At 47.2% G+C, this 25,088-nt stretch overlaps 1 protein-coding gene across 1 annotated transcript in view; it reads left to right on the plus strand.

Moving 5' to 3' along the window:
- Window positions 1-25,088, plus strand: part of LOC147916915 (scavenger receptor cysteine-rich domain-containing protein DMBT1-like) — an 87,612-nt gene that overhangs the window by 51,111 nt on the left and 11,413 nt on the right. The window contains 12 exon segments of the mRNA XM_087433016.1: window positions 165-209; window positions 1,479-1,790; window positions 12,484-12,720; window positions 12,723-12,794; window positions 14,590-14,651; window positions 14,955-15,492; window positions 17,261-17,293; window positions 20,955-21,108; window positions 21,402-21,604; window positions 22,042-22,362; window positions 23,027-23,047; window positions 24,392-24,542. Of these exon segments, the coding sequence (XP_087289142.1) occupies window positions 165-209; window positions 1,479-1,790; window positions 12,484-12,720; window positions 12,723-12,794; window positions 14,590-14,651; window positions 14,955-15,492; window positions 17,261-17,293; window positions 20,955-21,108; window positions 21,402-21,604; window positions 22,042-22,362; window positions 23,027-23,047; window positions 24,392-24,542 (2,149 nt within the window).

Below are 25,088 nucleotides of genomic sequence, written 5' to 3' on the forward strand. Positions count from 1 at the left end.
CCATATTTGCTGAGTGAATTAATTTAGGAGTGACGGGCCCAGCTAACCCTCCAAAGTGAAGTGTGATGCAGCCCCCCGCCCTTGCTCCAATGAGCAAGGGGGTCAGATTTAATGCTTGTTTTCAGAGGAGCTCTCATTGGGCCTTTTTCTCTTTGTATTTTCAGCAACAACCATGGAAACCACTTCTGTGGAGACGCAGACGCCAAGAGGTAATTGAACTCTGTGTCTGGGAGGTTGTGGGACCCAAGGCCAGCCCCAAGGACTCAGGGGGGACTGCTGCAGAGAATCCTGCTGGGTTTTAGATGCAGGACAGGAAGGGCCTTCTCTGATGCGGTCCACCTGGGCCCTTAGCCCCTTCCTTGCGAGGTTCCACTCTGACCAGAAGACAGGCCCAAAGTCTCCCCTCCAGCCTATGCATAGCCACACCACTTTCCTAAGATCTCTGCCCCCCAGGCGGCCCTACTGGGGTCCAGCAGGGGTTATAGTCACTCAGCGGGGCAGCAGACGCAGTTTGGAACAGCAGCATGTAACCGAGTCTCTCTGGATATAATCACTTATTTTTTCTATTCCTTTCTAGAATTTTTATCAACTCCTGGGAAAATAGTGGATACTTCTGCCACAGTTGATGCCTTAACTGGTAACTTCGGCTCACTATTTCCTCATCTTATTATAGTCCTGTGTGTGCATGAATGTGCCGGCTTTTGCAAAAGCACAGACCATGATTTGGGTCAAATAGTTCAAATGTTAAATAAAGTATCAGGAGGCAGAAAGGTGAAATGGTTAAGAGCAACTGCCTGAGTACCAATCCTGCCCCTGTCACTCACTAGTCAGTTGATCTGGGGTCACCTTCCTGAGCCTCAGTTTCCCCACAGGGTTGTTTTGAGGATGAACTAAGATGACGTATGTCAAGCTCTTGAATATGAGCAGAGGTTCGCATGTTAGGAAATGCTCAAAACCGTCTGCCACGATTAAACTTTAAAAATCGGCACCGGGGTGTGTGTGTGAGGGAGGAGAAGAGATGTCCCAAGTGTGCAGGGACACAGGCCTTTTAGAAACAAGCCTGGCTCTCTCGCTGACACCTGGAATGTTATTGCTCTACTTCCTGAGTGGGGAGCAATCCCCACGGCAGTGCTGGGCACATGGTGAGTGCTCCCATGGTGGCGGGAAAGGGCTGTGCTACGGGCAGGACAAGCTTTTCATGATTGGAACCGGACTTGAAAGGTCAAGCTAGAGGCGGAAGTGGGACCTGAAAGTGATGTCGCCATGAAAGCCCCTCAGGATACAAGGTTGCCCAAACTCCACTGAAGAGGCAGAATGTTTAGCTTGTTAAGTTCAAACACAAAACAGAGAGAGGAATCTGTTTCATTGTCCGGTCTTTTCTGGATCCCCGCTCACTGTGAAGGGCTCTGCATCTCACACAGGCCCAGATCTTGTCCCTCAGAAGGGACAGACAGTGAAATCTCTGTGCTTTCCTCTAGATGTGGCCTTGAGGCTGGTGAACGGAGAGGGCCGGTGTCAGGGCCGGGTGGAGGTCCTGTACCGGGGCTCGTGGGGCACCGTGTGTGACGACAACTGGGACACCAATGACGCCAACGTGGTGTGCAGGCAGCTCGACTGTGGCCCAGCTCTGTCAGCGCCAGGAAGTGCCCACTTTGGTCAGGGCTCAGGGCCTATTGTCTTGGACAATGTGGGCTGCTCGGGACATGAGTCCTACCTGTGGAGCTGCCCCCACAACGGCTGGCTCTCGCACAACTGCGGCCACGGGGAAGACGCCAGTGTCATCTGCTCAGGTGGGCCTCCAAGAGGTGGTACAAATGATGCAGCACAGGACAGAGGCACAATAGTAAGGATGCCTATCCTTCTCCATCCTTGATGTTTCCGTCAGGAACATGGAAGTACTAGTGGTACCTTGGGCAAGTTGTTTTACCTCTAAGTGCTTCACTTTACTTCTCTTAAGACGAGAGAACTCTTCCATCAAGGGTTGCCATGAGGCCAAAGGAGAAAATGAAATACTTAAGACAACGAGTGCAGGAAATTGTATAATCATAGTGATCATCATTATCTCATTGCCGAAGCAGCTACATTGTTGGGTGCCGACAATGTACCAGTCTGGGCGAAAAGCGTTTTATCTGCATTTTCTCATTTAATTCTCCCAATAACCCTATGAAGGCCAGTAAGTCTCAGTAAATATCATCTCTGTCATCTTATGGGAAAGGAGAGACATTTTTATCTCCCACTGTCTCTGTCAACCAAAATCACTTGACCTTTTTAGACTAAATGACCAAAGAGTTACTAATCTGTGCTTTTAGCCATTCCATTCAGTTAGTTAAGAACTGCTAAATTAAATCAAAGCCCTCAACCTCAACTCCTCATGCCTGTTAATGCAAGCTGCATAGGCTAACTTTTCTCAAAGAAATATGAAAAGCAATGGGTCCGCATATTTGCACAAGCCTAATTTGTTTTTCTACAATGATGAAAGGTTAATTTCTATGTTAATGAAATAAAGAAATATCTGCAACAGGAAATGCGCAGAAAGTAATGCACAAATTATTAAAGAGTGTTGTTTCATTGAACTTGTTTTTAAGGTATCAAGAGCCCTTTTTTTTTTTAATCACCACATTTTCTGGGACTAGTTTGGCATTTTGTGGTGCACACACGAGAGACTCCAGAAATCTTTATCGATTTGAATTAAATTTCAAAAACGGGTTATAGATCTGTTGACATTGATGTCCCTGAATTTGCTACGTCTCTACTTCAGACTCAAGTGTAAGAAAAGCAAGGGTTCAAAGGTGGATTTCTTGGTCAGGATCCCTGTGGGTGGACCACACACGTGTCTGATTTTTCTTTTATTCCTTTATAGTTTCCCCATCAGATCTTCTCAGCACACCTGGTAAGTACCCTGGAAAGAATATGCTGTATTTTGTGTATAATTTATTTTTCATTCTACACAGTTATTTATATCTTAAGAATAAGTACCGTTTCACTGAACTTTAATGAACAGTATGAGGTCTGCACAACAGTATCATTTGTGTTCCTTCTAGAAATACAAAGGCAATAGAAACATCTTTAAGGTCTAGCATAAATGGACCGTGTGGTCATACAGTTATGTTCTTCCTCAGTTTTATTTTGCCTTTGACTCAAATTTTGGTGCACATCCGAATCCACTAGGGTATTTGTTTGAATGTGAGGTCCTTCGAATTTGCCTTACCCTCATCTAGAGTCTCTGATTTTGAGGGCCAGGGGTGAGGCTCAGGAATCTGCATTTTTACACAACCAAAAAGAAGGATGATCTGCAGACCACACATTGAGCAACCATGCTACATGGCCTAGTACTGAATTAAGTGTTTGTGTTTTCAATAGAATTATAGAAGTATGACATTCCCAAGAATTTCCAAAGGAAGTGACAGAACATATGTATATATACGTTAAGCGCTATCTATTTTTACTTATTTTTTCTTAACATCTATGTTTTACTTAACGTCAAGTGAATTTAGGTTTTGAACATTTTCCCAAATGGTTCTTGGCTACATCAGAAGTGTGGCTTGTTGATATAAAGACTTTTCCACAGGTGCATTGCTAGCAGTGAACTTTTACATACCTTTCAAAATGGCCTCAATATCCTTGCCACCTCATTGGGCAAGAACCAGTCCTACCAGGACCCTTCTAAGCAGGAAAGACCACAGCGTGCAATCTCTCCGTGTTGCTTTAGGGAACATGTTCCCTGCCTTGAGGGACGTAGGGTCTAATGGCAAGATAGATGTTGATCAACTGAACATTCCGTTAATGTTACAGCTGTGATAAATGCTGGTGTAAGAGGCACACGGCAAGAGACACGTGCTCAAGCCATCAGAGAGAGCAGTCTCTAGAAAGTTCCAGGTGAACTGAGGTCCAGAGCCACTGTAGGAGTCAGCCAGACAGAGCAGGAAGGAATAGTGTTTCCCTGTTATTCACTGTCGCTGCTGTCAGGAACTTGAGGGAACAGATACAGACTTAGGTTGACAGTAGCCACCCTCCCCCAGCAGTCAGATACTCCTCCTCCTGCAGGCTTAGCCATCCTAATATTGTAGCTAGTCAGGGTAGTGCCCCGATGGGAGGTTATCTCTAGGTCCCCCTTCCCAACCTGTGCCCTTGACACATTTTCTGAAGCTCTAGAAACACAGACTTCTGATCAACGAAGTTTTGGAAGTGCTGCCTGCCAATGGTGGTCGAACCCCTTTTGTCTTTTGGGGTAAATGGGTGAAGAGCAGCCGTGTGGACAGCTGCAGTCGGTCCTGGGCCTTGTTTGCCTTCTAAGTCCTTGTCTAAATCTGGATGGAGATGCGGGAGGCAAATCCAGAGATCCAGCCATGAGTAAATCTCTGGGGCGCTCATCCTTGGTCACGTCTTGAACTGACACTTGAAGCAATGAGCAATCTGGGACCATCTCCACTTGAGGCATCCTGTCCCTCTGTACCATCCTCTTAGGCTGGCCATTGGCTTGGGGACATTGAGACTCCATGGAGAGGGCTCAGGTAAGTCTCCCATCCACAAAATCCTTAAACCCCAATATATGGGAGAGACTCTATGACAGAGAAGAGATAGTACCTGAGAGAATGTAATAACCTCCTTGCTTGTGACAGATGAAAGGTGAAAACCTTTTTTTTTAAATTTTTTGTTTATTGCAGTAACATTGGTTTATAACATTGTAAAAATTTCAGGTGTACATCATTGTACTTCTATTTCTGCATAGATTACATCATGTTCACCACCAAAATACTAATTACAACCCATCACCACACACATGTACCGAATTATCCCTTTCACACTCCCCCCTCCCCCCCTCCCCTCTGGTAACCACCAATCCAATCTCGGTCCTTATGTGTTTGTTTATTGTTGTTATTATCTACTACTTAATGAAGGAAATCATACGGTATTTGACCTTCTCCCTCTGACTTATTTCACTTTGCATTATACCCTCAATGTCCATCCATGTTGTCACAAATGGCTGGATTTCATCATTTCTTATGGCTGAGTAGTATTCCATTGTGTATATATACCACATCTTCTTTATCCATTTGTCCCTTGATGGGCACTTAGGTTGCTTCCAAGTCTTGGCTATTGTGAATAATGCTGCAATGAACACAGGGGTGCATGTACCTTTACAAATTGGTGTTTTCAAGTTCTTTGGATAAATACCCAACAGTGGAATAGCTGGATCATATGGTAGTTCTATCCTTGATTTTTTGAGGAATCTCCATACTGTTTTCCATAGTGGCTGCACTAGTTTGCACTCCCACCAGCAGTGTATGAGAGTTCCCTTCTCTCCACATCCTCTCCAACACATGTTGTTTCCTGTCTTGTTAATTATAGCCATTCTGATGGGCGTGAGGTGATATCTCATTGTAGTTTTGATTTGCATTTCCCTGATAGTTAGTGATTTTGAACATCTTTTCATGTGTCTGTTGGCCATCTGTATATCTTCTTTGGAGAAATGTCTGTTCAGGTCTTTTGCCCATTTTTTAATTGGGTTGGTAGTTTTTTTGTTGTTGAGACGCATGAGTTCTTTATATATTTTGGAGATTAAGCCCTTATCAGAAGTATGGTTTGCAAATATCTTCTCCCAATTGTTAGGTTGTCTTTTCGTTTTGTTGATGGTTTCCTTTGCTGTGCAGAAGCTTTCTAGTTTGATGTAGTCCCATTTGTTTATTTTTTCTATTGTTTCTCTTGCCCTGTCAGACGTGGTGTTTGAAAAGATGTTGCTAAGATCGATGTCGAAGAGCGTACTGCCTATGTTTTCTTCTAGAAGTTTCACAGTTTCAGGTCTTACGTTCAAGTCTTTAATCCATTTGGAGTTAATTTTTGTGTATGGTGTAAGGTAAGGGTCTCCTTTCATTTTTTTGCATATGGCTATCCAGTTTTCCCAACACCATTTGTTGAAGAGACTTTCTTTTCCCCATTGTATGTTCTTGGCTCCTCTGTCAAAGATTAGCTGTCCATAGATGTGTGGGTTTATTTCTGGGCTTTCGATTCTATTCCATTGATCTGTGTGTCTGTTTTTGTGCCACTACCATGCTGTTTTGGTTACTATAGCTTTGTAGTATATTTTGAAATCAGGGAGTGTGATACCTCCAGCTTTGTTCTTTTTTCTCAGGATTCCTTTAGCTATTCTAGGTCTTTTGTTGTTCCATATAAATTTTAGGATTCTTTGTTCTATTTCTGTGAAAAATGTTGTTGGAACTTTGATAGGGATTGCATTGACTCTATAGATGGCTTTAGGAAGTATGGACATCTTAACTATGTTAATTCTTCCAATCCAAGAGCACGGAATATCTTTCCATTTCTTTGTGTCTTCTTCGATTTCTTTCAGAAATGTTTTATAGTTTTCGGTGTACAGATCTTTCACCTCTTTGGTTAAGTTTATTCCTAGATATTTTATTCTTTTTGTTGCAATTGTAAATGGGATGATATTCTTTTTTTTTTTTTTTTTTTTTAAGATTTTATTTATTCACTTTTTTTCCCCCCAAAGCCCCAGTAGACAGTTGTATGTCATAGGTTCACATCCCTCTAGTTGCCGTACGTGGGACCTGGCCCCGGGCTGGATGGAGAAGCGGTGCCCCGGGGCGTGCCCGGGATCCAAACCCGGGCCGCCAGCATCAGAGCGCGCGCACTTAACCGCCAAGCCACGGAGCCGGCCCTGGGATGATATTCTTAATTTATCTTTCTGCTACTTCGTTGTTAGTGTACAGAAATACAACTGATTTTTGTATGTTGATTTTGTATCCTGCAACTTTACCATATTTGTTTATTACTTCTAAAAGTTTTCTGGTGGATTCTTTAGGGTTTTCTATATATAAAATCATGTCATCTGCAAATAGTGACAGTTTCACTTCTTCCTTTCCAATTTGGATCCCTTTTATTTCTTTCTCTTGCCTGATTGCTCTGGCTAGGACTTCCAGTACTATGTTAAATAGGAGTGGTGACAGTGGGCATCCTTGTCTGGTTCCTATTCTTAGAGGGATGCCTTCCAGTTTTTCACCATTGAGGATGATATTAGCTGTGGGTTTCTCATATATGGTCTTTATTATGTTGAGGTACTTTCCGAAAACCTTCTTAAAATTGAAAACCACAATGATCCAAAAGGTTCTTATCCCAGAATGGTGCTGTAAAATCAATGGAAAAACAATATGGAATCTTAGTCAAGGCTGCTGGGTGACTTACAATGGAAAACCCACCAGTGGTGAGTGTATGGAAAGTAGGTTGACATGGACTACCTTCCTTGCAATAACCACAAGGAGTGGGCTGGTAGCAGGCACAGGCAAAAGGCAGCACAGGATGATAGCTAAAAGCATGGACAGTAGAGTTGGAGTCTGTGTGTCTTTGGGCTACTTTTATAATGTCTGTTCCTCAGTGTCCTCATATGTAAATCGGGATGACGGGGTTGGGGGAAGGATTATATAAGATAGTGCAGATAAATAGTAAGACATGGTATTGTCTTCAACAAACTATGAAGATGTAATAACTCTTCAGTAAACATTTGCTTAAGTTTCAGAGCACTTTCCAGAGTGCTGTTGGAGTCGCTATACTATCTCCTTAGGTTTCTCTTCCAGAATAACTGGAGTGGCCCACGAGGTAGATGTGGGCTTGTTTGTGATACCTTGCTTTTTTTTATGCTCAAGCCCTTCAATTTTTCCCTACTCGAGCAATAGTGTACACAATGTCCAGATGTACACAATAGGTTTTTGGGAGATTTGGGGCAATGGCTGAATCCAGATGGACAGGTACTAGCTCCTTTGAAAAGTGACGAAGTCTTTGGGAAATATCTGGAGAGATCTCTTTGTGGCTCCTGGTTGGTCCAATCTGACAGCTTAGCTCTCTTGAACACTGATCCCAAGTGCTAGAGAACAATCTGTTTCCATTTCCTGGAAAACAAACAAGTAGAAACTTCTTTCTCCAGGTGATTTGGCACCATTCCCAACATGGCAGCCGCTATCATCTGTAACTATGTGGTTGATTGTTGGAAGAGTGCAAGTTGGTCTCAATAAGTCTGTGCAAAAGGGTTCATTCAAAATGCATGGACACAGCCCAAGCAGAGACACCTTCAGTGTTCTGTTTGGTGCTGTGGATGAGTGTTGTCAAGACTCTGGAGCTCAGAGCTTCTGAGCTGGATGCAGATTCTGACATTGACTGCCATGTGACTAAGCAAGATGCCTGGAGCCTGGCAGTGGGAATTGTGTGGTGTCCTCTGAACTGTGTTCAAATAGCAGAGTTCTGAATGGAGGACTCTCTCAGGCAGGTCTGTCAGCTAGTCCTTGAATGTGAGTGTAGGGATGGTATGTCAGAAATGAGGTGGGGATGTACTGGGGCAGACCTTTCCTAGTTTTGTAGTCTCTGTTGAAAGAATCCTCTGGCTGCCTCTTTCTTTCGTGAATTGCTTCTTCACTTTCAGGGGTGTGTAGCCACCTGGCCTCACTGGCCCTCTTAATGGGCCGTCAACAACATGAGGCAAGGCAGCTGGAATAGTCCATTGTGGACCCCACATTCAAGGTGGAGAGACTGTTACAGTGGTGCAGTTCTCTGATATCAAGTACCCTGACTGGCCTGTTGGTTCTGTCAGAGAGATTCAAGTCTCTGAACTCTGACAGCTGCTCCTGGGAGGACTTGACTTTAAAAAGTATCTGGGAAGTTTATCAGATCGCTTAACCCTCCCTGTATCAGGAAGTAAGAAACAAGGGAAGCTTAAAGCAACCTTGTTAGAAATTTTAATAAGAATTTAAACATAGCAGATCTCTTTGTATTAAGTAGATGTTGGTACATAAGCATCATAAAAGATGAAAGGGTACCATCACATGTCCTTTTAGCAAATGAGATGGTCCAAGTTCTTGCTGCAAAATATCATGGATGAAATCCTTCCCACTGAAGTCAGTGAGAGCACCATATTTTCTTTTTGCACTTAGAACTATACTACTTACTCCTCGACTCTTGAATTCGAGGAAATTCATCTAAGATATCATCCTCTGAAGATTCATAGTCTGAGATTTCAATTGTACAATCAATTTCACCATCATTTGTAGTATCTAGGGTAGTGTTCTTTGTCTCTTTGTATTCCTCTTCTGATTCATCTAATTATTGTGAAACATCTTCCTTTGTTAATTTTCTTCTCTTTGCCATCGCCAATAGAAAATGAAAAATTCTGAATTTGTAACCACATTTAATAAAAGCTAAAAGTGTGCTATAAAGACAGTGTCTCCAGTCTTTTAAAAAAATATCTTCTTGAAAGATAATGCAATATTTTGGGCACTGAAGAATGATGATTTATTTCACTGTTTTATGTTCCTTCTAGGCAATGCCACTATTCTTCCATATTCTTATTATATGTCTTTTTCATAATAGAATTGATGAATTAATAACTGAGGAACTAATTCCTTGAATGATGAAGTAGAAAATGTTTCAAGATATAGGAAAAATGAGATCACAATAACCCATAATGTATCTTGGATTTGTACAAGGATCCAGTGAATCCATATAGTAACTGTAGGACAGATGAGTTTTATCCTACTTTTTTTAATGAATAAATAATCGTTTTCAACTTTGGAAGACCTTTAAAAGTATGTAAAAATCATGAAATATCAATCTTCACAAATAAAGTTAGACCTGCTCAAAAAAAGAAACTCAAAAACCAAAAGTGAGTCCGATGGACGCTGACGGTATGGTGAGGGTTAACCTGAAGTGAAGGGGGCGTGGAGAGCTTTAGCGTGGCCTCACTGATGGTGAAGATCTAGGGTTCTCTAGATTTTGATTTTCTTGAAGATAGAGTGAAAATTTCTCAGGGTATGTATCAGAAGGAACAGGATATCTGAAACCAAAATATTTGCTTATTTATGGGGCCTTGGAGTGGCAATTCCCAGTGCTGACTCTACCCAATGTCAGACTGGAGGGTGGATTCAGCAGCCACCCGGCATCCTTGACAACCAGTTTAAACTGCCTTCTCTGGTCCAGCCTTTCTTTCTGAGCATAGATTACATCCTGTGACTATAGACTGTAGCGTTAGGGGGCCTGGTAAATGGACATGTACTTTATTACATCTAAAATTAATGAGCCCCCGTATCCTACCCACTTGTGTTCATCTGCTCTTGCAAAACCCCAAACACTGCAAGAATGCTGGAGGCACACAAACACAAACACAGCGCCTCCTGGCATGACTGTAAGATGAAGCTCAAGCCAATATCTGTAGCAGATCATGTACAAACAGCGGAACCTCCTTTCTAAGATGAATTTGGTTTCTTTCTAGGTCACCAGAGCCCCCAAGCTACCACTGATGGTAAGACCTTTTTTCTTTACTTGTCTTCCCGGGGTTTTGCTCACTGGCAGGGTTAGCGAGTTCTGCTGCTGCTGCTGTTGGCTAGTTGAGGCTGAGTGCAGGCTTGGCCACAGAGCAAGTGACTGTCCTTGAGAACGCAGGGATGGAAAGGGAGGGGTCAAACGGTGCCAAAACCCTAGGCATATCCCAGGCACACACTCAGCCAGGCCCATCTTTCATTCTCCTTCCTTATTCTCTCTCGGCTCATTCATTCATTCATTCATTCATTCATTGCATGAGATTGGCTTCAGTTTGGTGCTCATAGAGATGAACAGTCAATGCCTCTTCTCACCATTTATGACAGTTTTCCTGAAGATAGCTAACATACTCCCAGTGGTCGCTATGTACCCTGCACAAAATTATTTTTATACATCAAATGAGTTAATATATTCAAAAAGCACTTAAAATACTGCCTGGCACATTAGTGCTCGACTAATGCACATAGTAGGTGCTATCATCATGAAATCTTCCCAACAACACTTTGATGTGAGTAGCATAATTACCCCCATTTTGCAGATGGGGAAACGGGGAACAGTTAGGTAAGCTGTCAATAGTTACATGTCTAAGGTCACATGGTGGGTAAGTGGCCAGGCAGAGATTTGAACCTAGAACAAGTGCCTTTGCCTTTGTCCATGATTCTCACTAAATGCATCCATCTCTCTTACCTCTCCAGAGTGAGAGTTTGTGCCCTTTGCCATGTCTGGGTCCTTTATGTGCTCACTCCGGACAGCTGATCTGCCAGTGAGTTCTTGGCTCAATGAGTTGAGGCCCATCCCTACCCTTTAGAGCATGCCCTGCGAGCATGCCCGGGAAGGACTCAGGGGACAGCTTTCTGGTGATTGACGCCCAGAAAGGGACACGCTGAGGCAGGGAAACAGAGAGCTCTTCCCCATTCATAGGAGTGACTAGAAGTGGGGAGCAAGGAAGGCTGAGGAAGCCCAAATGCACCTTGGGAATACCCCAGAAACAGTCCCATTTGCCTTCCCTCCCTCTTTCCCTGACGCCTCCTCTCGCAATAACCACAGCAGCCACCTGCTCCCTTCTCTTCCATCCCATTCCAGCCTCTCTGGTCACTCCCCGACCGCAAATCTCTCACCACCTCAAACTAACCACTGAAAAGCCACACCCACGATGTGGCTCCTGCTGTCAGGATGTTGGGCTGGATCCCTCAGGACCTCGTCTCTGTTTCCCTGCGTGATCAGTGTGGGTGATTTAGCAGGATCGTGTCAGGCAGGAACACTGCCCATTGTCTCCCTAGTTGTGATCAGCTTTATGGTGAGAATCAGGCTCTCTGAGCCCCTCACATGTGGCTGGAAAGGGTAGGTCAAGGCCCCGTCTTGGACAAATACCATCTTGGACTTGATCCTGATGGGAGTGGAGAGTACATTGAGGCATTTTCAGCAGGAAAGTGACCTGAATATATCTGTACTTTCTGAAGATCAAATTTGGGATGGTCTGGGAGAGACAGATAAATCATCTCAGCATGGGTATGGGAACCGAGTAGGCACTCCATAAATGCTGGTTGAATCAGTGAATGTGAATGGATAGAGAATGGAGGGGCAGGGGTAGAGAGATCAACTGGGGGGCCCCTGGAGCAGGCCAGGTTCAAGTGAAGGAAGGTCTAAGCTAGCAAAACGGTGGTGGGAATAAAAGAAAAGATGACCTTGGTGATAAAGTGAAAGTTGCCCTTGGATATAAGAAGTGAGGAGAAGGAGGGATCAAATGTGACAAGCAAATTTCCAACACAGTTGTTGTGGAGCATGGTGACACCATCAATTCAAATGGAGGAGAGAGTCTGTGCTGAGTATGAGATGGTGGGCTGGGATATCCAGGAGGCCATTGAAAATATTGGTCTAGAGCTTAAGGCTGGCGCTGTCAGGGATGACCAGCCCTGGAGAGACGGATTTGGGGTCGACTTCCTGGGAAGCTCTCAGAGTACATGAGGTCCTTCACGGGGGAAAGATAGAGTGAGAAGAGGGCTAAGACAGTGCTTGGGAGAGCAGCAATATGTAAGGTCCCGAAGAGGAGAGCAACTGGTGAAGGAGACGGGGCAGTGGTCAGAGGAAGGAGGAGAACAGGGAGTGCTGGGTGGTGAAAATCAGGGGGCCGAGAGGGGGAAGACAGGGCTTTCCACTGTGTCAATGCAGGTTTGCCTCTGAGGCTGGTGAATGGAGGTGACCGCTGTCAGGGCCGGGTGGATGTCCTGTACAAAGGCTACTGGGGCACCGTGTGTGACGACACCTGGGACGCCCAGGATGCAGGCATCATCTGTCGGCAGCTCGGCTGTGGTCATTCAGTGTCAGCCCTGGGCTGGGCCCGCTTTGGTCAGGGCTCAGGGAACATTCTCTTGGGTGTAGTGTACTGCTCTGGATGGGAGCCCTACCTGTCAACTGCCCTCACAGCGGGTGGTATGACCAGGAGTGTGGCCACAGGGAAGACGCCAGAGTCCTGTATTCAGGTACTGCAGACATCGCCTCGTGCTGTCACCTGTGCCACTCTGAGGACAGGGGCTCCTGCTGTCCTCAACTTCATGGTGCATGTGCATATTGCTTTGCAGTTTACCTGCTCTACTCTAAGTCGTGTCTTATTTGAGGTTAGAGGGCCGGTATTACAGTGCCTTTTCACAGATAAAGAAATGGAGGCTCAGAGAGGCCAAGTGACTTGCCTAAAGTCTTAAAGGTTGAGGTGGTGGACGCGGGTTTCCATCTCAGTCCCCTTCAGAGCTTGCTGATGTTCACCTAGTGGACACCTTCCGATGAGCAGCCTCATGACCATCCTGGCCTGAGATGACCAAATGCCTTCCTAAGTGGCCCTTTCTCTTCCTTTTAAAGGTGGGGGAGAAGGATCGGGGACTTCTGGTCTTTGAAACTTAAGTCTACACCAAAATGAGAATGAGGAGTAACCAATATGTTCTCTTTATTGGGGATTAAATGACAAGCAAAAGAGATTATATGCTCAGTGGAAGAGAGAAATTCTCCCTGACTCGACCTAGCGAATCCCAGCACCGCATTCCTCCTGTGTTCACTGAGAGCTGGTAGGCGTTCATGCACCAAGGGGTCCTTAAAGCCACAAAGAAACCTCTGAGGGTGCCACCTGTTGTGTGTCCCCTAAGGTGTAGTTTGTTGTTAAATTATCCACCTCTAGAGCAACCTTGGCATTTGCCATGTGGCCTGGGGTGTGCACATGCCGCCATGCACAGGATGTGACCCTGGTAATCCAACCACCACAGGAGTATGGGCTCCCGAAGAGAGTGTGGCCCTCCAAGTTGTCCCTTTGGAGCAAGTTTATTTTGGCATTTGGGGATGGATCTTTGGAAACTGTCATTCTTCCTGGATGGCGTCACCTTAGAGGAATATCTCAGGGATCATAGACATTTGTCCTTTGGGGGTGTGTTTGAGCCATAGAAGTAGGCAGTTTGTATTTGAAGTACAAGCTTGTGAATCAGGTGGGGCTGTTAATCAACTGGGTGAATTTTGGAGGGAGACTGTAGAATAGAGGAATAGCGGAGGAGGGAGGATGATGACAGGAACAAAGAGTGTCCCTGGTGGCATCTCAGCATTGAATGAGGGCCAGTAAAGTGACTGAGAGATGACTTCTGTTTCACAAGAAAGAACCATAGCCTTTTAGGAGAGGGCGGGGCTTCTGGATCTCTGCATCCAACCTCTTGTTTCAGAGTTGAGGAAGCAGAGGCCCAACCCTCCTCAAATGAGGGCCAACCTGGAATGACCTCTTCTTTTCTCCACTTTGTAGCTCTTTTGTTTTCCACCGAGCCACTCCTGACAACTGCAGTGGAAGGTAATGTTTGTTATGTGGAATCCCTCTGGGCTTATTACCCTACTGCACCCATAGGTTCATCTTTTATCCAGAGAGGTGCAGAAGGTGTAAGTGTACTCAGCTGAAGGTGAGGGTACTCAGTTCCCAAGGGGAGGCTCTCTGAACAAGGCCTCATGACTGAATGTGTATCCTTTCCACGGACAATGTCCCTGAGATTGGGAAGGAATCAACCTGCAGAGGCATCTCCAAGGAGTTCCAAGGTGGAGGTGGGTGTCCTGTCTCCAGGGAGGTCCTGTTGCCCCTGCACAATGCCCACCCCTCTGGTTCTTACTAATGCATGCTGATCCCAGGCCAGGCAGAGGTGCTGGGTCTCTGGCTGCAGGGCCTGGAGAGTCAGGTGCAAACGTTCTAGGGCAGCATCCTTGCCTGTGTCCTTTCCTGAGCCCATATTAGGCCACCCTGGCTCCTTCTCAACACAGAGGAACTGTGGTCCTTCAGCCTGTGGGCATCAGAGGACCCTTGCACCCCCCTGGGGCCTCTAGTGAGAGAGCTGGGAGGTACAGTCAAAACAACCTGATGTTCTGGCAGCCTGGGCTCTGAGAAGGAAAATCACTGCCTGTTTCCAGTTGTTCTGCAGGCAGACAGAACCAGCCTCTTCCTTCTCAGCAGGGTTGAGCACTCAGTCCACACCTGCTTTTCTCTGGGGCTTTCTTCTAAGCGCACCGCTTTTGGGGGTGCCGTTGGAAAATGGGCCACCCTCACCCCTCGACGGGTGCATTCCTTTGGGTCTTCCCAGCAGCCGACTCAGAGAACAGGATTCCAGGCTCCGGCGTGAACTGGGGAGGGCGAGAAGAGCAGTGGGGAAGGGGGCCGCCGGGCTGTGGGCAGTGGCGGGTCGCTGAAGCCCGGCATGCTGATGAGCCAGCGAGGCCGCTGGGGCTGGAGCCAGATCCCCAGCAGGGTCTCGGGGGCGGCCCGGTTAGTCTCGGACTCCCTGTCCCTGGGCCGCCGGAATGGGCTCTTCCTCCAGAACTGCTGGGACCCCTCCTTGCTGTTGCCACGCAGGGGAGTTGAGGCGGTGGCCGTGGCGGCCTGTCCCGGGCGTGCCAAGGGGTCGTCCTATTCCGGAGAGGAGGAAGCCCCCAGGCCCAACCAGGCAGGCAGGCACTGGCGGTGGGATAGAGGGCGGAGCTCCCGGAGGACCCACAGGTTCGCGGCGCTGGGGGACAGCGTGCACGCAGCGGGCGCGCCAGCAGCCTCAGCTCGGCGTGAGCCCTCGCGCCTCTTCCACCTCGGAGACCAGCTGGGGCCGCTGTGCGCTTTGGGTCCGACTTTCCTTCTCTTTCTCACAGACGTGCGGTCCCAGTCCACACTCCTGCCCTGTAAGTACCCGGCGACTTCCTCGGGAAGTCCCTCTGCTCCCTGTCCCGCCTCCCTTTTCTCCTCACTCCGGGCCAACCGCTGCTCTGTGCGGAACCTACGGGTCGCCTCATTCTCGCCCTCTGTCACCGAGACACGCGGCACGCGCTTCCTAACTAGTCCTGGGAGTCCCGAGACTTGCGTCTTCCCGTCCTGACGTCAGTGTGAGCTTTCACGGGGCGCATTGACAGCGTCCCCAGAAACTCAGGGAACGGGCCGCGCGTTCCCTGACCTTTGCCCTGGCCCGGTCCCGGCCGGGGAGACTTTGGTGGGAGGATGGAGGTGGATCGCCACCGACCTTCTGTTGACGGGCTCTCGGAGCAGGCCGGATTCCCTCCATCCCTCACTCCTTGCAGCACCCTCAGGTTCAGCGGGGTCACCTCCGCATCCACGACTGGCAGAGACGGTGCCCAGGGGACGGGAGGGGAATGAGTGATTGTGGGGCTCCGGGGACCGGGAGACCCGATCGGCTCCTGGTCCACTCTGCCCGGCGGCGCCTGCCTTTTCTGTGCGAGCCGCAGCGCCTGGGCATCCCCTGGGACGGGCCAGTGAGTCCGTGGCTCAGAGGAGGGAGGTGGCAAAGATTTTCCAACGGACGAGAGGGCGGGCCGGGCTCAGAGCGGTGGCGGGAGCAGGCTGATCTCCGGCAGCGCTTTCGTCCCCAGGGAGGCAGCTGAGCAGGAGGCTGGTGCAGCACACACGGGGAGCAAGGGGCGGGATCCACGTGTGGAAGCGCTGTCGTGGTGCCGCCAAAAGCCTTCTTCGAACCCTTCTCTCCCTGACGTCTAACTCTGCCTTCCCTTTGTTGCACTTCCAGCCGCCTGGCCCAACACGAGCCCAGGTGTGGCGTCCGCGACAGGTAAAGATTCCTGGGGCCCACGCTCCCTGGGGCCCACTCTCTGCTTCTGGATCCATCTTGGGTCTGAAAGTGATAGGAGGATGCTGGGGGGGGTGGGTGCCCTTCCTTCTCCTTGTCCCTCTGTGCTGGCCGGGCGGGGCAGAGGGAGGAGTCCCTGAAGAACAATATCTGGGTCTGAACCTGGGGCCTGGCCACCTGTCTCCAGCGGGATGCTGGTTCAGATGTTCAGCAAAGGGCCTCCTCCAAGGGCTAGTGTCTGCTTTGGAGTCCTGGTGAGCCCTGCTGCCCTAGGCAAGAGTCCTCTCTGGAAGCCACCCTCTCAGGTTTCCAGAAGTAGGAGAGGAGCAGGCTCCTCCTCAGGAGTGATTTCTCCTGGAGGGTCTGGAATTGGTTATGGTGACCAGCCGAGTCCCCAGGACCACCGCTCTCACTGAGCTCAGCCTGGAGAGCCTGTCTGGCCTCCTGCCTCAGCCTGCTGCCAACGCTGCTCCAGAGAGGCTGACAGGGAAGAGGTTTCAGTCCTCTGCTCATTTCAGATGAAAATGACTGTCCAAGTCATCCCGTGGATAATTGTGACCATTTTAGAAACATGGCCAATGACACCTCTACAAATCTGTCTGTTAAAGAATTCCTTAGTGTTGAGAGAACAACCCCCTTAATGTTCTCTATGCCGTTGAAAGTTTTCAGTGACAGTGTATTGGGAAGTGCTACATACACTGGCCCTTCTTGGCCATCTACGGTCCAAATTGGAATGGTCAAGGCTCTGAGAAGTCCTGCCGTATGAAAAGGATTTAACTTTCTCTATCAGACTAATGACCATGAATTAAAAAATTATCTACTGAAATCCTAAAATTGCTTCATTTTTTTCCTAGATTGGTGGCACCCATTCCCTACAACCACTGAGGGTAAGTATCACTTTTTCCCACCTGGACCATAGGGCATGGATTTCTTATGCCCAGGCTTGGCTGTCCATGAAGCAGATGCCTACAAATGCACAGCCCATCTCAGCCTGCATGCGCCGCCTACCCAGGCTGCCCCACCGCACCCTGCACTCACGGCCAACGGCTTGTACACAGGCAACTTTCATGTCTCCCCTGCTAGGTAGATGACTCTTGTTTGAACTAAGGAGATCTACCTCTCCTTCTTTTAAGCAAATGAGATAAGTGATTCTTAAAGGATAGAATTAAAGGCTTTATTTCTTCTCGTATCTCCAAAGCTTTGGGAGGAAGAAGGGAGACTATAAATGGATAATTTCACAAACAATCATGATTTTACAAGTAATTTTTACCTCATGATATGGACATGGTTCAAGAGCTTTCCATTGCTCTTAGGAAATGATATGGCTACTTTTTCATGTCATTGAATCTTCTCTTCCCATCATTTTAAATGCCTGCATTGTTTCCATTGTGCAGCTATGACCATAAATTATTTAATCCCCAATTGTTGGGCATTTAAGTTGTTTCTATTTCTTTATTATTATAAATGACCCTGTGATGAAGAAAATTTTTATAAATAACTCTTTGTGTACCTTCTCAATTTTTCCTTTAAGACAGAGATAGATTTACTGGACCTAAGTTAAATAGTGCCTGGTACATAGAAAGTACTTAATCAATACTAACTCTTCTTATGTTAAATATTTTAAGATCTTTGCTGTGTATATGGTCAAATTGCCCTTAAGAATGGTTGTGAAATTACAGAATGATGAAAAAGAGAAACTGACCTCCCTTGGGTAGCTCATAGAATTAAATACTTAATATCAACTTACTGATATAATTGCAGTTGTGACAGGTGCTTCAGAGGGAAAGTTCAGTGTGCAAAGAGGCCGTAGTAGTAGAGGCTTTACTGGATCGAGAGATTTGGGGACATTCTTTAGGAAGTGACGCTTGTGCTGAGCGTTACAAGAGAAGCAGGGTCACTTGCCGAAATGCCTTCCAGCCGGAAGGAATGCGTTGAAGGCCTGAGTGGGAAGGAGCTTGGCTTTTCGAATGAGTGAGAGGTGGTGGCAGGAGGGACTGTCAGAGAGCTGGGCGAGGGCCAGATCATTCAGAGCTTAGTGCGCAGGTTAAAACTCCTGACTTTATCCTAAGGGCAGAGGGAACTGTGGAAAAGTTTTAAGCTGGGGAATTACAAATTCAGAAGTATGTTTGCAAAAGCTCGTGCTTGTCTTTTCTGACAAACTGTGCAGTTCCTGAGGGCCGGAACCATGTCTGCCTTTTTCCTGATTGCATCCTTTTTTTCCAGTGTCATGTCTGGGATTCCATAAATGTTTGTAGAAAAAATAAACGAGCAAATGAATGAATGGATGAGTATATAACTGCTGTCGGCATTTTGATGTATATTCCATATACACATATAGACACATACGCACAAATCACAGCATGCTTTATACCCTATTTTATAACACCCCTTTTCACTTGAGTATATAAGAAGTAGTTTTTCCATGGCCTTAAAGTTAGCATTTTTATGGCATTGTTATTATTTCTACACCATAAAGTTTACTGGCTGCACATTTTTCCATTGTATGGATATACCCTTATTTATTAAACAATTACTAATTGTAGGACAAAAGAATTGATTCTTTCACATTATATCTTATATACTTAGGTAATTGCATACAGTAAGATTTTTATTTTATTTTATAATAGTCTTTATTATATTTTTAGAAATCTGTATGCATATCCTTGTGTCTAAAACTTTGGCCTTATCCTGGATTATTTCCCAGCATAGAAATAGAACTTCAGGGTAGGCATATTCTAAAGTCCAAATTATCTTTAAGAAACACTGTTTTCCCAAAGAAGGATGGAAAATATTTGCAAATCATACATCTGATAAGAGATTTGCATCTAGAATATATAAAGAACTTTTACCAATAATAAAAAGTCAAATAACTCAATTAAAAAATGAGCAAAGGATCTGAATAGGTATTTCTCCACAGAAGATGCACAACTGGTCAACAAGCACATGAAAATATACCTAACATCATTAGTCATCAGGGAAATGCAAATCAAAGCCACAAAGAGATAGCACTTCCCACCCAGTAGGTTGGCTAGAATCAGAGAGTCAGATAATAACAAGTGTTGGTGAGGCACTGGAGAAATCAGAACCCTCAAACACTGCTGGTGGGAATGTACAGTGGTGCAGCTGCTTTGAAAAACAGTTTGGCACTTCATCAAAAAGTTAAATGTTGAGTTTACTGCATGACCCAGCAATTATACTCCTAGGAGTATACTCAGAAAGGACAGCATGTGTCTACACAGACACTTATATACAAATGTTCGTAGATAGCAGCATTATTTCTAACAGCCCTAAAGTGGAAACAACCCAAATGTTCATCATGGTGAATGGATAAGCAAATATGGTATATCCATACAATGGAATATTACTTGGCAATGAAGAGAAATGAAGTCCTGATAGATGCTACAATATGGATGAACTTGGAAAACATTATGTTAACTGAAAGAAGCCAGTCACAAAGGTCACATATTGTATGATTCTATTTATAGGAAATGTGCAGAATGGGCAAATCTGTAGAGACAGAAAGTAGGTTAGTTGTTGCCTGGGGCTGAGGGTGTTGAGGGAAAATGGAGAGTGACTGCTAATGGGGGCAGGGTTTCTCTTTGGAGTGATGAAAATGTTCTAAAATTGACTGCGGTGATGGTTGCAGAGCTCTGAATATACCACAGACCATTGAATTGTACACTCCAGAAAAAATAAACCAAAAGAGTTATGAATAAGGAAGAACATCAGTTTTACTTTACATCGCCACTGAGTACAAAAACATTTTTAAATGATCTATTAAAATAAACCAACCAACAAAAAGTTTCAATGCTTAATACTATTTATCACTCTCTGGTAAATCATGAGAGCTAATATTGTTGGGCGCTAATTATTATGCGCCGGGCGCTGTTCTAAGGGTTTACATGTATTATCTCATTTGATACCCATAAGAATCTGATGAGACAGATGCTATTACCACCCCCTTTTTCAGATGAGGAAACTGAGGCAAAGAGTTTAAGTAACTTGCTCAAGACCTTGGGGCTGATGAGAGCAGAGCCGAGATGCAAGCCCAGGCCTTCTGTGGCAGAAGCCCTGCTCCTGAGCCCCCTTTACGTCGCTTCTTGTCAGGTGGCAGAACCTCGTGTTCCCAGGAGACACGAGGGAATGGTTACAGGACAGAGTGCTCTCCATGGGCCAGCACTTCACTCAGCCAGGATTTATCCCCAACTCCCTCCCTGTAATGGACTGAACAACGACAGCAGTCACTCTGTTGCTTTCCTGGCATTTTTGCTACAAGGCGATACACGCTCCTTCTGAAGCTTGGGTCACCTCTTGCCAGAGAATCACTGTTCTAGGCTGTATGGGGGAAGTAGAGACTCAGATGAAGGCCCATGATGGGGGGCGGCCTGGGGCCAGGCCTGAGAGAGGGGACTTGCTCAAGGAAAACTTGAGTCGTGTTATAAGTGCAGAGGATGAAACCTGAGGACTCTTACCCAGAAGACAATTTCTCATCACAACGCATCTGAAGACCCGCCACAACGAGGACGTCCCTCTCTCTCTCCTCTATAGGACCCTCTTCAAATTGTGGTGGCTTCTTATTCAGTGCCAGTGGGACAATTTCCAGCCCATCCTACCCTGGATATTACCCGAACAATGCTAAGTGTGTCTGGGAGATAGAAGTGAATTCTGGCTACCGCATAAACCTGGGCTTCAACCACCTGCAGTAAGTAACACTCAGGTCATCGGGTGAAAGATGGGTCCTGCACTGCACACCCTGTGGTTTGCTTTGTGTCCTGACTGGGGTGTTTTTCGCTCTCACGTACCCTGGACTAGATTTCAGGTTGCTCTGCTCCCTACCATGAGCATCAGGCAGTGTTGGGAAGTGCTTTGATTTAACGGAGGAAGAGCAAGAAGAAAATCTTAGAGTCAATAGCATCACATGTGAATCCAAACTTTCTATAAAATATAGGAACAATAGAAACCTCAGTGATGACATGAATCCATTGTCCCGTACAGGTTGGAGTTACACAGTAGCTGCAATTATGATTATGTTGAAATCTTTGATGGATCACTGAACAGCAGTAATTTGCTGGGGAAAATCTGTAATGGCACCAGGCAAATATTCACATCTTCTTACAACAGAATAATTGTTCGATTCCGAAGTGATGCCAGTGTCCAAAACACCGGCTTTTCTGCTTGGTATAACTCCTTTCCAGGAGGTGAGTGGAATCTAGACCTGACCTTCGAGGCTCGGTGTACTTATGCAGCCCCCTCTTCTGTGTGTATCATGGTTCCCACGGGAAATCCAAGAAGGGTTTCAGTGACGCGTTGCCCACTCTCCTTGTCTCTCGCTGTGACTGTGGTAAGCCAAGGCAGCGAGGTGTGGAGAATAGGGGACACACTTGGCCTTGGGTTTGCCACCAACTCCCTGGGGGACCTAGTAACTCACCTTGCTGTGCCAACACCTCCCCTTCTGGAGGGTGAGGGGTCTTAGCTCTGTGATGTCTGGAGCCCCTTCCAGCTCACTCATGGAGCTGTCCATACCCTGTTCGGTGCCGTTTGGTGACTTTGGGGATGAAGGCAGGCCCATGGGTTTTTTAGCCTTGGAGATTTGTTGTGGGACGTGGCCATCATATTTATGGCATGTGTCTTTCAGACGCCAGTTTGAGATTAGTCAATTTCAACAACTCCTTTGGTGCATGTGCCGGGCGTGTGGAAATTTACCACGGTGGCAACTGGGGGACAGTTTGTGATGATTCCTGGAACATTCAGGATGCCCAGGTGGTCTGCAGACAGCTGGGCTGTGGATATGCAGTATCAGCTCTGGGAAACGCCTATTTTGGCCATGGCTCTGGCCCCATCACCCTGGTCGGTGTGGTGTGCTCAGGAACGGAATCTACTCTCTGGCAGTGCCGGAACCGAGGCTGGTTCTCCCATAATTGTGCCCACCGTGAAGATGCTGGAGTCATTTGCTCAGGTATCACGTGATGTCATTCATGGAAGGCCCATTGCACCTCTGACCTGCCTCAATGTGAGAGCTAAGGACAGGTGGCTGATGGCGTCTGTGGCTCAGTTTGGGGAGGGGACAGGCAAGAGCTTGTCAGCTTGTCCCCTTGGCCTACTCACTCCAGGAGACCATGCATGGGCCGCGTTCTCTCTGGTGGGCTTCTGGGACCTGGGGCCATTATGCTGGACACATAGCTGGTGTCCTGTGTGTGTTCTTACTCTCTCGTTTGCTCTATGACCTTTAGCAGTGAGTTAACCTCTCTAAGCTTGTCTCCTCGTTTATTAAGAGGAAATGATGACGATAGTACTTGCCTCCAACTGTGATCAGAGCATTTAAATGGGTAATGCGTGTAAACCCTTAGAACAAGTCTGGACATGTAGGAAATGATGAATAAATGATGGTATAACCCCTGGCTGTGATGCGGATGACCCCCAAGTAACGATGGGGCTGGGGAAACAGCTGGGGAAACCACTTAGGCCTCCTCCTAGTAACACAGGCCTCACAGCAAGAACTCAGTGGACCACGGTGCACTCACTGAGGGGGTAGTCCATGAGTCGCATGGGTGTGTCCGTGCCTCGTCCCTTCCTTCCAGCCACACCTTAGTGACTGATGCTTTTCCTCTATTCCTTTTTAGGAAGCTACACAACAACCTCTGGTGAGTACCCGTGATTTCCATCTCACCGTCTGACGGCCCTTCTCTGCTGCTGGCCCCTGGACTGTGCAGGGCGTGTTTGTCCTTGTGCCTTCTCTAACAGGTGGCATCCCCTGTAGCTGACATCACAACCCAAGGAGAGCTGGGCCTCTCTCTAGGCTCCTCTTTGTCCTTCAGTAGCCTGGCCAGCATGAGATTCTGGTCTCTGGTCAGTCCCTAGGAGAGGCCAGTGTAGGCTATTTATCCCCTCGGACACTGGACCCTGGTCAGTGTGGGCTGGATGGGGCCTGCTTCATTGCTGAGCTCGGTGTGTAACCAGCAAAAGCTCCTGATGGCCAGCTCCTGAGCTCCCGCTGAACCTCTCTAAGTGTTCCCAGCACACTCCTGGCTCCTTGAGACCTTCCTCTCCATCCCCACCCGCACGTCCTCACCACCTGGCTTCCTGCAGCAGAGCAGCTTCAGGCCTGCTCCTCCCACCCATTCTGCATTGCAGCCAGGGCCTTCTATGAAATGCCAGTGTCAGTCTCAGCCTCGGCACCTTCGAGTGACACCTCAGGGCCTTCTGGGCACAGATCCTCACTGCTCAGGACGATCTCTAGGGCTCTCCACGATTCACTCCCTTTGTCTGTTTGGTTCCCTCTCTCCCTCCCCTCCCTGCTCCATCCACACTGAGGTCTCCCAAGTGTGCCAGGGACTCTCCTACCTGGGTCCCTTTGCACATGCTGTTCCCTCTGGCTGGAACACCCCTTTCCACCTTTTGTCCTGGGCCCCTGATTATCAGCCCTCTGTTCCCTGCTGAGTCTGGGTCAGAAGCCAAAGCTCCTGGCTCCCACCATTGCCTGGACTCTACTTGATCGCTTCTCCATCTTGCTACATTGGGATTGGCTCTTTTCTGTCCTCTTCTCCAGGCTGTGAGATCCCTGAGGGCATGGCCTGTAGCCAGCATCTCGCTGTGAGCCCAGGGTTGGCACATTTCTGGCCCAGCACAAGCAAGCACTCAAGTATTTTTGTCATAATTGTGTCAAGGATGCCAAGAAACTGATCATTGTCTTTTCCCTTTTCAACAGCTCCTGTTTACATCACCCGTCCAACCAGTAAGTTCTGAGCTCCCTGACAAATCCCCTCTGCCTTCCCCTCGGTGGCAGAGACACTGGGGGAGGATGACGAGAATGATGAGGAGATGGCTTCCCTAAGGGTGGGAAGGGCGTCCCACTGACCCTCCGTGGCCAGTCCAGGTCTAGGCCTCCTCCTTTCGGGTTTCTGTCTTGGGAATTGTTTACACATGTCCCCCGGGTGACCGTGCAGTGTGCTCTGGGGGGCATCAGCATTTCCATTTTGTTCTGACAGCAAATTATTCCTGCGGAGGCTTCCTGTCTCAACCTTCAGGGCACCTCTCCAGCCCATTCTATCCTGGAAACTATCCAAACAACGCCAAATGTGTGTGGGACATCGAAGTGCAAAACACCTACCGCGTGACTGTTGTCTTCAGAGATGTCCAGTGAGTGTGGGGGCAAAGCAGATCGTGTGGGGGCCTCGTGACATTTTAGGAGGAAATAAACGGCACCTACACCCAGGAGAAATGTTTGCCTGGTTGACATTTTTTCTTGTGGGTTCAATTTTTTCCCTAACACAGAGGCAGCCCGTGGAGGTGGGGCCAGGACAAGAGCCTTGGTTTAAAGTCCCAGTTCTGTCTCTAATTTGCTGAGTGGCCACAGGAAATCACTTAACTGTCCTGAGCCTCAGTCAAAAGAGGGGAATAAGGTACCTGCTTTCCTCCCCTCACTGGTCACTGGGAAGGTCACAGGAGAGAAATATATGAAAATACTTGGAAAATGTTATCCAATAGGAGGGGTTATTGTTCGGTGTAATAATAATGCAAAGAAGCCTATTGACAGCCACACGAGGTTTTTTGTGGCTTTTCTCTCCACTCCCTCCTTTTATGGGGGGAGTTCCTGGGGTCAGGCAGAGGTGAGGAAACCACTGCTGCAGAGGTTAGTGTCTGTTCCTCATCCAAGGGAGAGGGCGGCCATCGTTTTAAGTGGAG

This window comes from Ceratotherium simum, chromosome 6 (assembly GCF_057802395.1).
Source record: "Ceratotherium simum simum isolate JZ-2026a chromosome 6, ASM5780239v1, whole genome shotgun sequence".
Taxonomy (NCBI): Eukaryota; Metazoa; Chordata; class Mammalia; order Perissodactyla; family Rhinocerotidae; genus Ceratotherium; species Ceratotherium simum.